The sequence below is a fragment of the Hydra vulgaris genome, chromosome 11, assembly GCF_038396675.1.
Source record: "Hydra vulgaris chromosome 11, alternate assembly HydraT2T_AEP".
Taxonomy (NCBI): domain Eukaryota; kingdom Metazoa; phylum Cnidaria; class Hydrozoa; order Anthoathecata; family Hydridae; genus Hydra; species Hydra vulgaris.
The window spans coordinates 49,816,844-49,830,784 of NC_088930.1; the positions used below are offsets into that span (position 1 = coordinate 49,816,844).

General features: G+C 28.1%; 1 protein-coding gene across 2 annotated transcripts in view; it reads left to right on the forward strand.

Annotated features, from left to right (window-relative positions):
• The window catches only part of LOC100206554 (E3 ubiquitin-protein ligase ubr3), a 99,078-nt gene continuing 85,137 nt past the window's right edge, over positions 1–13,941 (forward strand). Inside the window, exons 1-5 of one of the 2 annotated variants that reach the window (XM_065809107.1) lie at positions 1–644; positions 5,068–5,210; positions 10,932–11,332; positions 11,468–11,702; positions 11,863–12,039. In XM_065809107.1, coding sequence (XP_065665179.1) covers positions 238–644; positions 5,068–5,210; positions 10,932–11,332; positions 11,468–11,702; positions 11,863–12,039 — 1,363 coding nt within the window. In that variant the 5' untranslated portion in view covers positions 1–237. The remainder of the gene's footprint in view (positions 645–5,067; positions 5,211–10,931; positions 11,333–11,467; positions 11,703–11,862; positions 12,040–13,941) is intronic. The other variant, XR_010641542.1, reaches the window with a different exon arrangement.

Consider the following 13,941-nt stretch of genomic DNA (forward strand, 5'->3'; position numbering starts at 1 on the left):
AACGCTGTTGCGGACCTGAACGGGAAAAGTAAAAATAAAAATATCAACATAAAATTGTGTTTAACGTAAACAGTACTACAACAAATTACTACGACAAAGTAGTAAGTACTGCGTTAGACCTATATCCAAGCATTGTCAGGTAGTACTTCCTTATTGGATTTGATGTCATCAGAAAATGAAAAATCTGTTTAATAGTCACCTAAAAAAATACGCTGGTTAAAAAAAAGTAAACAATAAATGGAAGAAATTTGGTCTAACGATATTGCAGAAGTTATTAAGGAAGGAGTTAATACAAATACAGGAAAAAGAATTTTAAAGCGTGTTTTAAAAGCGATTTTAAACCCAAACAACATATTTGATGAAACTTCTGCAAAATGGCTAAAAATATTAATTGCTGGTGGTTTATCTCCGAGAGATTATTTTAAAAAATTACATGACTATGATAGTGCATTAGTTTGTGGTTTAATATGGAATGCAAATTTTTTTGCATATAGATGTAGAGATTGTGGTATTTCTCCTTGCATGTCTTTATGCGCAGATTGTTTTTTAGCAGGTAATCACGAAGGTCATGATTTTAATATCTTTAAAAGCCAAGCAGGTGGAGCATGTGACTGTGGTGATGAAACAGTATTGAAGAAGGAAGGGTTAGTTTTACATATACAATATTTTATTTTAGTTTTTTTTTAAAATTGCGATTGAGTCTTGCAAATTAAAAATTATTTATATAAAGTTGAATATTGTTGCTGCAAAACAAGACTATCTTAAGTCCATTTTATCAAAAGGTATTTAAAGTTTTTAATTCATCACTGCAATTGATCTTCTTAATTAAACCAAATTGTAACACTTATAGAATATGTTATTATTTTTCATAATATAACAAATTAAAAATTTAAGTTTATGAGAAGCAACAATGCAAATGGTTAAGATAATCTTAAAACTATATAAAATATGGCAAAATTTTAGAAATAATAATAAATTTTTACTGCAAAACAAGACCATCTTAAGTCCGTTTTGGCTGTTCTGAGAAAAACACATTTAAAGTTTTAAATTTAATCACTGCTTTTGATTTTTTTGATTAAATCTACTTGTTTTCAGTTATTTATTGTATGTAATAAGTATTTTAAACTAAAAAAGTTTTTTTTTTTGCTAAAAAATGGACTTATGATAGTTTTGTTTTGCAGCAACAATGTCTCTTAATTATCTTTTTTAGGACATAAGATATTTGAATTTTACTCATTGCAAAAGTTGAATCAATTTTGGTGCATACCATGGTGATATGACTTTTGTGCACTTAAGGAGTGTTTTAAACCAAAAAAGTCAATTTTTCCAAAAATTGACTTAAGATAGTTTTGCTTTGCAGCAACGATATAATCTTAGATTCATTTAATTATAATACTAAAAACATTGGTGTTAAATTAAAGTATAAAAAAAATATTCAACTATAAATTATATATTTGAACTTCATATTAACAGGAAAGATGCCCAGGTATCATCAATAAGTTAATTTTTATAAGAAATAAACTTCAACATTTCAACACTTGTGCTCCAGTATTTTTTCCAATACTTTATTGATAATAAAAGTCATTTTAAGTTTTGAAACCCTCATTGATTAGATTATTAACTTTCACTCTAGTATTATTCTATTAAAATAAAATCTGTTTATTAAAAATCACCAAAAAAGACTTGTTAAACCTTAATTGACTTAGCATAAAAACCATATAAATAGTATTTATATTATTATCTAAAGTTAAAGTAGGTATACTTAATATTATTTCTGCTTTAATTTTAAAAGCATAATCGCATAAAAGTATGAAAACTTTTTTGTGAACAATAGTAAAATTATTATCAATCCATTTAAAAATGGAATTTCCTCTGATTTCTGTAGAATTGACAATATTATTTGAGATTTTAAAATATTGGTTCATAACATTTAAAAAAAAGCAGACATGAATATTATAGTATTTCCATATTATACTATATAGAAAAATATTTAAAATAATAATAAAAAAGAGAATACAAAACATATTGATACATGTAACAGCATTTTTTATATGTATTAATGAATGCTGAAGCATCCATTACAGTTTTGGAGGTTGCTATTATTTTTTACAACCCTTTACCTCCAAAACAATCTCATATAACAACTTAACCTTTACCTCTAAAATACAAGCCTTGATGAATAAGGCTACTGCACGGAAAAACAAGTTGATACAGTTCATAAATTACTTTTAGAAAAAAATATTTGACTACAAAAAATTTTTTTATTACATATTGTTTTGAGATATTTGTCATAAACTAAAAATTTATTTCGTATTTATATATATATATATATATATATATATATATATATATATATATATATATATATATATATATATATATATATATATATATATATATATATATATATATATATATATATATATATATACACACACACAGTAATGGACAAAAGTTTATGACCACTGCGATTTTCGCTTATTTTTTAATGTATTCTACTCTGAATTGCTTTTGGGCTACTTTAGTGCTACAATTTTGTACCAATTTGTGCTAATTGTCAATTAGAGTCTAAAATTGATGTTTACATGTTTATTTTCAGATATAACTGAAATATTTTGAAACATTTTATATTACGGAGACCTTATTTGAAGCAGTACTAGTTAAAATGGTACGCGGTAAAGAACTGATATCTAAAAAGCAAGCTCAGGTTGTTGTTTTGTACAAAGAGAACATTTCTATAAAACAGATAGTCAAAAAGCTCGGTATTTCACATTCCACTGTTGTAGCTACTGTAAAGAGAAATCAAGAGCTGTAAAGTTTTAAATCCCGTTCACGCGCTGGGCGCCCGAAGGTTACAAGCAACCGTATGGATAATGCTATAATAAAGGCAGCAAAAAAATCACCAAGAGCATCCTCAAGTGCCATTAGAGGCAAACTGCCTCGATCACCATCCAAGAAACCAAACAGTCGGACAATACGCAGACGATTATTTGATGCAGACTTGAAATCTTACCGACCAGCACGGAAGCCGAAGCTTTCACCAAAGAATATTCGCGATCGCATAGCGTTTTGTCAGAAGTACAGGCAGTGGACACTAGCCCAGTGGAAACAAGTGATGTTTTCAGATGAGACAACATTCACGCAATTCTACTCATTTTGTAGACATGTCAGACGTCCACCAAATCAGAGGCATAATCCAAAGTACGTTATACCAACAGTCAAACAGGCTCTAAAAGTTATGGTTTGGGGAGGAGCAGTCTCTGGTAGCGGTCGTGCCGGCATTTGGATTATGTCTAAAAATACAACAATCAATGGTGCTGTTTACTTCAGTATACTGATGGATAAGCTGCCACCATTTGTACCAATACATGGCATCACTCATTTCCAGCATGATGGCGCACCTTGTCATGGTACCAAGGCTGTTAAGGACTGGCTGGGTTCTGAAAACATCCCGCTACTGGAACCTTGGCCAGGCAACAGTCCAGATCTCAATATTATTGAGAATGTTTGGACTGTAATGAAGCAGAAGATTGCTGCACATAGCCCAAGTTCTGAAGATGACCTCATCAACTGGATTAAATGCATGTGGGTGCAGGAGATTACGCCGGACTATTGCAAGAAACTGTGTGAATCGATGCCAGGACGTATTGAAAATATTCTCAAAAATAAAGAATTTCATTGTAAATGCTAAAATATGAATAGACATGCTGTTTAACCTGTATAGTGTGAGTAAACATTTGAAATATATGTACTGATTTATAATTTACTACTTGTTTTTCTAAATTTTGAGTGTTATTTGTAAAAAGTTGCAGTGGTCGCAAACTTTTGTCCATGACTATATATATATATATATATATATATATATATATATATATATATATATATATATATATATATATATATATATATATATATATATATATATATATATATATATATATATATATATATATATATATATATATATGTATATATATATATATATATATATATATATATATATATATATATATATATATATATATATATATATATATATATATATATATATATATAGAGATATATATATATATATATATTTATAGTTTATATATATATATATATTAATATGTATAATTAATAGTTATAATATATATGTTATTTATAAATAATATATATGTATAATTGCACCTTCTTGGTTTTCTCTTCAAAAACTAATTAGTTTTACAAATAAGGAATCTTTTTTAATTAACATGTCCTTTAATACCAAGAAAACTGTATGTATGGTGTTTAATCCAACTCAAAAATCAAAAGTTATATCAAACTCTTTCCCAGAATTATGCGTAACAGGGTATAAAATTGCTTTTGTTGAAACTTTTAAATACCTTGGTCATATAGTTAAAAATGACCTAACGACGATCTTGATATAACTAAGGAGGTGAAGGGTCTTTACACACACATGAATATTCTAATTAAACACTTTCGTTTATGCTCTACCAGATTTAAGGTTAAATTGTTTAAATCATATTGCATTTGTTTATATGGTGCTCCTCTGTTACAAAATTATAATGATAAAACAAAGCCATGCCTTCAGTATTGCTACAACAAATGAACTAAAATATTTTTTGGTTACAACAAGTATGATAGTATATCTTTCATGCTTTTAGAGCTCAGATTACCATCTTTTTATACAATTATTTTAAACTCTGGACATGCTTTTCTACAATTAATTATCTTAAACTACAGACATATTTCTCATAATCAGTTGAGACATTCTTTTCGTAAACAGTTGATGGCTTGTACCTTAGTGAATAATTCCATGCATTCACATAATCAAATTTTAAAATAATATTTTTCTTTTAAAAACTATGGACCTGGCACTTAAATTGTAAATGCCTGTTTTCTGAAATATATTTATAATAATAATAATTATAATAATAATAATAATAATAATAATAATAATGATATATATATATAAATATATATATATATATATATATATATATATATATATATATATATATATATATATATATATATATATATATATATATATATATATATATATATATATATATATATATATAGGTTTTGTCCAAATCACGGAAAAAAGAGCTCTTTAAGAAGTATTCCTGATGAGTTAGTTGCTTTGGCAAATATAGTTATCCCAAAAATGGTTAAGTGTTTGTACAAGAAAGTTAAATCTCAATGTATAAATGATGCAAATGAAGGTGAGTTTACTTAAATCTTTTTTTTTTTACACTTATTTTATTATTATGTGACTTTAGAATAATAGGGTTTTAATATCCCTTTTTTAATGTTAATAGAATTTAACAAGTTTTTTTAAATTATCTTAAAATGTTAAAATTAAAAGTAAAAATGTGTTAAATTCATTCAATTAAAATATCAAATTTGTTAAATTGATTGCTTAGAGCAAACATTATATATTATTTATCAAGTAATATAGTCAAAATAGCATATGGGTAGATCTCCCAATTTTTATCTTTATATTTGCATATATGTATATATAAACATCTATGTATATATGTATATATAAGCATCTATGTTTTATACTATATTTATATAAAAATATTGAATTAATCAACCTTTTTTACTAATGGTCCAAGATTCTGGAAAATATATCCAGAATCCTGGTCTCATCATTGGCACCATAATCCTAGTTTTGAGATTTTTACAATCTTGTTATTTTGATACAAATAGCTTTTTTAAATCTCAAAATTTTTTACAATGTATAGATAATATTTTGAATAAGCTTTAAAAAGCTTATTTAAAATATTACCTCACACAGTAATATTATTTTATTATTATTGTTCACAGCAATATTTTTTGCAATAAGAAGTTTTGTTTTGCAATTTTTTTGTTTGTGAAACTTCTCACACACAAATGAATGATTGCACTTTGATGTGTCCATGTGGACTCTTTCTCATTTGTCAATAAACTAAAAAGTTAAGAACTTCTGTTTATCTAGTTTCTTTTAATGTAGAAAGTTTGTTTACAAACTTCCTTTTGAGGAAACTATCACCATTGCTATCAATATCATCTCAAAAAATGACTAAAATTATAAAATTTCTAAATAGGAGTTAAAATCTGGAATCTGAATCTGGAAAGTAAGAAGGAAGAAGGGAATTCTGAAGAACTGATTTTTGAGGAGAAAAACTAGACAAAAAAGAATTTTTGGAGTACTTAAGAACAGTCACAGTAAAAGGATGAAGCTTAATTAAACCTGTCATTTTGAAAGGGGCACAAGTCCATTTACTAAAACTTTTCAAAATCAACAAAAATATGATTTTTATTAAAGTAATGTCTAGGTTGCTAAAGAAATTAAACATAGAAGTAGATAAATAAAGAACGTATATAACTTATGTATTTTTTATTTTTTATAAAAAAAACATAAATCATACAGAGATTTTCAATTCAAACTTATAAACTAACTATTAAAAGTTTTGGACTTATTTCCTTTTCGAAATGACAGGTTCAATTGAAAGACGAGTAACACGAGAATGAATTTTAGTAGATAGTACAAGAGGCGCTAGCTTTTTAGAGCAGTGCCCATTTTATAATTCCATGTCAAATGACCCAGAAATTTTTAAAAATATCACTCATCTCAGATTTTGCTGATTTTTACACAGTTGAGAGTACTTAATAGAATAAAAATTCTTTGAAAATTTTAGCTTCTGGCTCCAAGAAGATCCTTAAATATGACCATTTTACTTTTAATAGATGTTAACCAGGCCCCTCTTGTCCCTTCAAAGTTGCAACTTTTATTTAGAGGTTTCAAGTTGCATTTATATAACTTTTTATTAATAATTTAAATAAATATTTTATCAACAATTTTATGCTATTAATTTTATTACTTTAAGTATGTTAAAATATATATAAAAACTTGTTTTTATTAAAGCCTTTTCTAATTGTTAAAGTTTGTTAATAGAAACCACTTTTTCGCTTTAATGTTTTTTACTTTAACGACCCTGAATCTTTTTAAGTACCTGTAAATATCAATTTAAATAAATTTAGGCAATTTTTATGCACCTGATTTTGATGGTCAAGAAACCCATGTAGCCTTGATGATATCAAAAAAATTTATATTACACATTATTCTATATTATTGATCTTTCAAAAAATATAAAGATTTTGATATGCAAGTATATGGACTCTATATATGGATAACAGGGCATGGTCCCCAATTTTTTTGGAGCGGAGTGTTGTAATTAATTTTTCACTACCTTCCAGACTAGCTGGAGCTCTGAAACTTTTGGCATTTCTGTAATGCTATGTTTTTCACGTTAAAGTTGTTTTCAAGGCCCAAGACACCGGGGAGGGAAGGAAAGGGGGCTGGATCATGCCCCCACTTTTTTTGTAGTGGAATCTTGTGATAGATTTTCCACTACTTTCGAGATAAACTGGAGCTCTGAAAATTTTAGCACTCGTGAAGTCCTGATGAATGTGTGTTAAAATTGTTTCAAGAGCAGATGACCAGAAGGCTGGGGCAATTGGGGAGATGCCCCACTTTTTTCAGAAAAAAATATTTTTTTTGCATTTTTAATAATGTAAAGATAACTTTAAAAATATTGTTTTTTCTAAAAATATTTTCAGTTTATATTTGTTCCATTCCATTTTTGAACATTCTGTATTTAATGATCATATGTACTTTCTTAAAATATTTTAAGAAAGTACATATGTCTATAAGATTTTTGATTTGCAAGTATATGGATTAAAAACATTCATCCATCTAAAATAATGATTTTAACAGAATTTTACATTGTATAATTTACAACTTAAAAGATAGAACCTGAAGGAACCTCTAAAGTTACAGGAAATGAAGAAGAGTGCTGTCCACCGAGGGCAGCTCTTATACATCGATTTGTAAGGAAAGATTCAATTATCTTAAAGATGTTACCTGATACACTGTAAGTAGAAAACTTATGGAGAAGACAAGCATGTTAAACTTTATCAAAAGCTTCAGAAATGTCAAGAGCGATAGCTTTAACCTCTCCACAACTATCTAATGCACGATAAAACCTATCGGTTATTACTGTTAGCAAATCAGCTGTAGAACAAAAAGATCAAAATCGATACTGATGATCAGAAAGTAAGTTATTAGATTCAAGATGAAGGGTTAAGTTCTTGTTAATTAAAGACTCAAAAAGCTTGCTTCTGATAGAAAGAAGACTAATGGGGTGGTAGTTAGATGAGTCAGATTGCTCTCCAGAGTTTTTGAAAATAAGAATAACAGATGTTGCTTTCCAACAGGATGGAAAACAAGACTCTGATTAGCATTTATTAAATAGTTTTGAAAGTATAGAAGACAGCTCTAGAAAACACTTCTGCAAGACTACAACAAGTATGAACAACAGGTATGTTGTCCAGACCACAAGCTGTAGAAGAGTCTAAGCAGGATATTACTTTAGATACAGAAGCTGAAGTGATACAAATGTCAAGCAATCAATGTTACATAAGAAGCAAATTTGACAGTAGGAAAATGAAAGATTTCTACCCAAGGGCTATCACAGAGAAAATCACAGTAAGAGTACCAATCATCTTTAAGGTAGTTGTAAAGATACAATGATAGGGGGATTCTGATGATGAAGAAGAATGAGATAATAGTTTTAGAGAGATCAAACCATTATCAGAAGCACGTAAGGGTGAATGTGGAGAAACTGAGTACTGACAGGATTAGAAACAAGACCTAAGTTGAATAAATAAGGTTAATGATTTGATTGTCTGGAAAGCTAGTTGGAAAGTTGACTATTTGAGATTGAGAGAGGCAAAAGTTGTGGGTCGTAACACCTGCAGAGTCACTGACACTAGAACCAAGCCATTCAGTGTAATGAGCATTAAATTCACCAACAATATCCATATTAGCTGAGAGATAAAGTGAAAGGACTTGGTCAATTTGATCAGAAACAACATCGAAAAGAGTCTTGAGATGAAGGAGAGTTATACATAATAAAGAGACAAGTAACAGAGCGAAGTGGTGCTAAACAAAAGCACATAAAAGAATACTCTGTGGATTCAAACCTAGTTTCCCAATAAATAGGTGAATTCTTATGAATGTAAATGCCCAGGCCAAACATGTGACTATTAGAACCTTTTCAAATTAAAGGAAGATAACCATCAACACTAAGATCATAAGATAGCTATTCTTAAATTAGTATCATAAAGAGCAAGTAGGACTAGTGAACTTTGTAAGAGAAAAGCACAGATTATGCTCAGCACACTATTTAATAATCCAAGCAAATTGCCTCATTACTATTAATAAACCCTAAGCCATAACAAAAGGGTCTAATTGTGGCCTCCACAATGCCCACCAATGCAAGAACAGGGACACTATCCATGCCCAACATGGCACTGTTAGTACTCTGATTCTTTACAGCTGTTGATGGAATTAGCCTCTCTGAGAGCTACCATAGATTTAGGAAATATGACTACCAGCTGGCCTCAGAACCATAAAACTGAATTTTAGAGCTGTACTCTCATTAGGAGATACTAGAATGAGTTGCCTAGTCTTAAAAATGGTGACACAAGTAAAACCCATTCATTAAGTCAAGAAGATTCAGCATTCAACATCCTAAACTGGAAACAATGTATAATAAATACATCTATGCCTGCCTGATAGATGAAGAACTGGTGTGAAGCTGGTCAACAGATAGAATCTGTTTATCCCTTAAGTCTTTGCCAAGGAGGTCTTTTACAAGACTGTAGCTGGATGCATCTAACATCTGCCCAAGATGAGAATTTTTACAGAGAAACCATCTCTAGCCTTTATTCAAACAAGACCCCCAAAGCCAGGGGGTGTTTTTAGTCAGAGTTGGCTTCTCCTAGCCTTTGCCTAAAAAAAAGGTATCCAACAAGATAGCAGGACATGGAGCAGGTTGTACTGGGTTACATGTTACCATTAGCAGGATAACCTGCTCTGAGTTGACGAAGAGCTTTTCTTTTACATTGTTAATGAGGAGCTTCTACTTTGTTGATGAGGAGCCTTGCTTTTACTTAGGCAAACTTATTTCTTAGGTATTACAAAAACAAATGGTTTACAAAACAAAAGAAATAATCATTTATAAAATTGATTTAGCAAAGCTAAAAATTGAATATCCATAGCATTTGCAAGTTTTGCATTGATATCCTGTAGTGCTTTTGTTGAAAATTATTTTGTAATTGTGACACAAAGATTCTGACAGTTGACATTTTTTTTTTATGATCAAAAACTAAGGTAGCAATGACTGTTTTTTAAAATATGTATATTTAAATAGATATAATTTGTATTAATACAAAACACTTGCGCAATAATAAGTTATATTATAAGAAATTTATAAAAGTAAAATTTTTTTGTTTTTAATTTTAGGCAATCTTTCTTTATAAAACTTTTGTCTTGACACATTTCTATTTTATAAATTCATATTACTAACACAAAAATATATTTTAAAATGATAAAAATCAGTTTGTTATGCGGATGATTACAATTTATATTGTTTCAATTTCTATTTGTAGAAAGTTGTTTTTTTAAGTATTTTAAACATTTGTTTTAAACATTTGTTTTAAGTACCAAAAATAGAAGTTTAATAATAAAAACACAAAAATCAGAAAATAACTAAAATACGGAGATCTCTACACAATGATAAAATTTTAAAAACAACAGTGAATGTGTAAACTTTAATAAACAAGTGAATAGAAACAATGTGATCCTACAAGTATTAGGTAATTACTTGCAGCCCTATGAATTAGGGTGGCATTCGGCAATGCCGACCTAAAAGTTTTTGAGGTCAGCAAAAAATTGCTGACCTCGTTTCTATGTTTTATGGTAGCCAATTAGTGTCAAATTTTTTTTGTCGACCTGGTGCCAACTTCTTCTAACAATTCAAGGTCAGCAATATATGGTTATGATGATTATGTTATGACACTTTAGCATAGTATATTAAATTTATTACATTTAGGTGTACTTAATTCTTCTACATACCTCTTAAAAACATTGAGGGAGTTCTCAAAGATTGAGGCGCTTCGTATAATAGTTTCACGTCAAATGATGGCAATAAAAAAATGTGATGTTCTACCAAATAAACAATGTGGAATTTCTGATTTTACTAAATTTGAAAACAATAGACAAGTAGTGAAAATGTCGACTGATATTAAGATACCATCTTCAAGTATTGATACTGGTGATTTGTTATGTAAACAAACTTTTGATTATCAACATGGTTTCAGACATAGCTGGCTTGGTGTTGAAGATTACAAAGAAACTTATCTTCAGTTTTTTATGGAATGGTTGGTTAAGTTATCTTTTCCTATCAAACTATCAACATTTCTTCTACAGTTACTCCCTATTCCTGACTACAAAGTATGAATTTTATTAAAAAACTTTCTAACTTTATTGTATATTCTTATATAATTAATATAATATGTTATAAATAAAAATCAACATAATATATATGAAAAAAAGTTTATTGATATTTTATTTAAGTTCTTTTTTTAGACATTTTTCACACAATTGTTTTGTCGTCAATATACTGCGATTGGTAAAATGTTGACTACATCATTAAATCCTGATCAGTTAAGTAGTCGTATAGTTCATGTTAGTGTTCAATTGTTCAGTAATGAATCACTGGCATATAAAATGGTAAAAGAGGAGAATCTGTTAACAATAATTATTTTTGTTCTTGATAAAATGATTGGACAGTGTTTAGATTATTTACCTGTAGAGTTTGAAGGTACAATTCAAGCAGTAAATTTTTTTAAATTTATTAACAATTAATTATTTATATTAACAAAATTAATACTTAATTAAACAATTCCCTAAAAAATTATATCTCAATAAAGTTTTTTTCAAGTTTTTTTTATTTACCAATTTTAAAAAATTTATTTTAAAAGGAGTTACAAGAAGTATACTACTTGTTGATTGTGGCAATAAAATACTCAAAGAGCATTGTTACTGGCCAATCGCAAGTGATCTTACCAATATTTTATCTCACCTTTCAATTGCTAAGGTTTTCCTTGAGAGCAATGATTGTTTGAGCAAATGGTTTTATTTTGTAAAGATGCTTGTTGGTGAGTTTTTTTTTTTTTACCATTATATAAAATGATTAAATTATTCAGTTTGATCAAAATGATTTAACAAATTAGTCACTAAAGTGAAGCTATTGCAGATGGTTTTTTCAGTGTGAAGTTATCAGTGACATTTATTGATATAATTTATATATATATATATATATATATATATATATATATATATATATATATATATATATATATATATATATATATATATATATATATATATATATATGTATATATATACAATAATAATAAAAGTAATTTTTCAGTAGACAGTGCTCAATACTAAAGTAAAGTAAATATATATTATATTAGAAGTAAAATACAATTTAATTTGTAACATAACTCAGAGTTTCACACTTTATGCGATCATCAGACATTACAAACAACCATAACAACAACAAAAATTATATACAAAAATGCAATACTGTGTTAGCTTAGATGATGCTAAAGTTGCAGATAACAAATTTGTTTTTGTGACGAAATTTGATATTAATTTGTTTCATTTATTCAATAGTTTCAAAGATAATGTAATAATGTGGTATTTTTCGGTTAAACAAAGGTTACATAAATTTTTTCCAGGTTTAAATGGTTCCGCCCTATCATTAATCTTTCACATAAGAATAGGGTTTGAAAATCCCTTTTTTTTTTATTTCCCAGATATATTTAGAAAGTTCTGTGGTATTAGCTTTACTTTCGTATTGAAAGGAGTTTTAATGTTTGTACCAGCAATCTTTAAAGGTGTGCTCCGTTAAACCAATATAATTTAAACCACTAATCTGCAGTGATGTTTTTACATTACAGACATAAATTATATTTTCATGAAGACATATACCTTGCAAAGGACATAGTGCAGGTTGCCGGTAGTTACATGTTGGAATAATTGTGTTGAAACAAAAAACATTAATTTTATAAAATAAAGTTTCGCAAAATTTAAAAATTTGCAAAACTTATGTGTTTTTGGGAAATGCTTTTCAATTAGATTTAAAAATTTTTTTGCGACATTAGTTTTTACATTTTGCAAAAACAGAGGATAAAACCAAATAATGTTTTGTGATCTTGATTTTGGTTTTGATAATAATAGTAATCTTTTCATTATACCCATTTGCTGCTAACACGCTGTTATAAAATAATGTTTCTCTATCAAAAATTTCCTTGCTAGATAAAATATTGCAAATTCGGTTAGATATCAAAGTTAGTATGGATTTAGTAATACTTGGGGGGTGGTTTAGAATTTATGTTGATGTATAATGGGTGGTCACCTGGTTTTCTGTATGACTGGAATGTATTTTCTAACAAGTTGAAGGTAACATCAGAAAGTTTACAATTTTTAAGTTGGTTTTTATTGTTTTAGGTTAAATTTCTCTTTAAAAAGATAAGCAATATTTTTCTTAATTCCCTCGGATTGTGGTCCATTAATTCCATGTAAACAGCAAAGGGCATCATCTCTATATAATCTAACAGTTTGCAACCCATATTCTTGACTTATTGTATGTAGAATAAAGAGGCCAATTAACTCACATACTTCAGCCAGAGGCGTGGTGGCCCCAGAGGTTATGCGGGATTCCCGCATGAACTTTTCACTTTTTCATCTAAATATGGGCCTTTTGGCAAATTTTAATTTTTTCTACATTTTAAAGAAATTCCACAATCATTTACAATATTTATGTTTGCACAAATTAAATTTTATTAATACTTTGATTTTAAGTCTTCAACTTTGAGCGCAATTATATTAGTATTTTGCATAATAATAATATTGCTCTGAAAACAAAGTAGATATTTGAAGACGTGGTATGATTTTTTTTTCATAAGAAAGTTTATGAACTTATAAACGGTTTTTAACAATCGTAATGTTGAAGAAATAAATTTAAAAATGTCCGCAGACCCATGTTATTT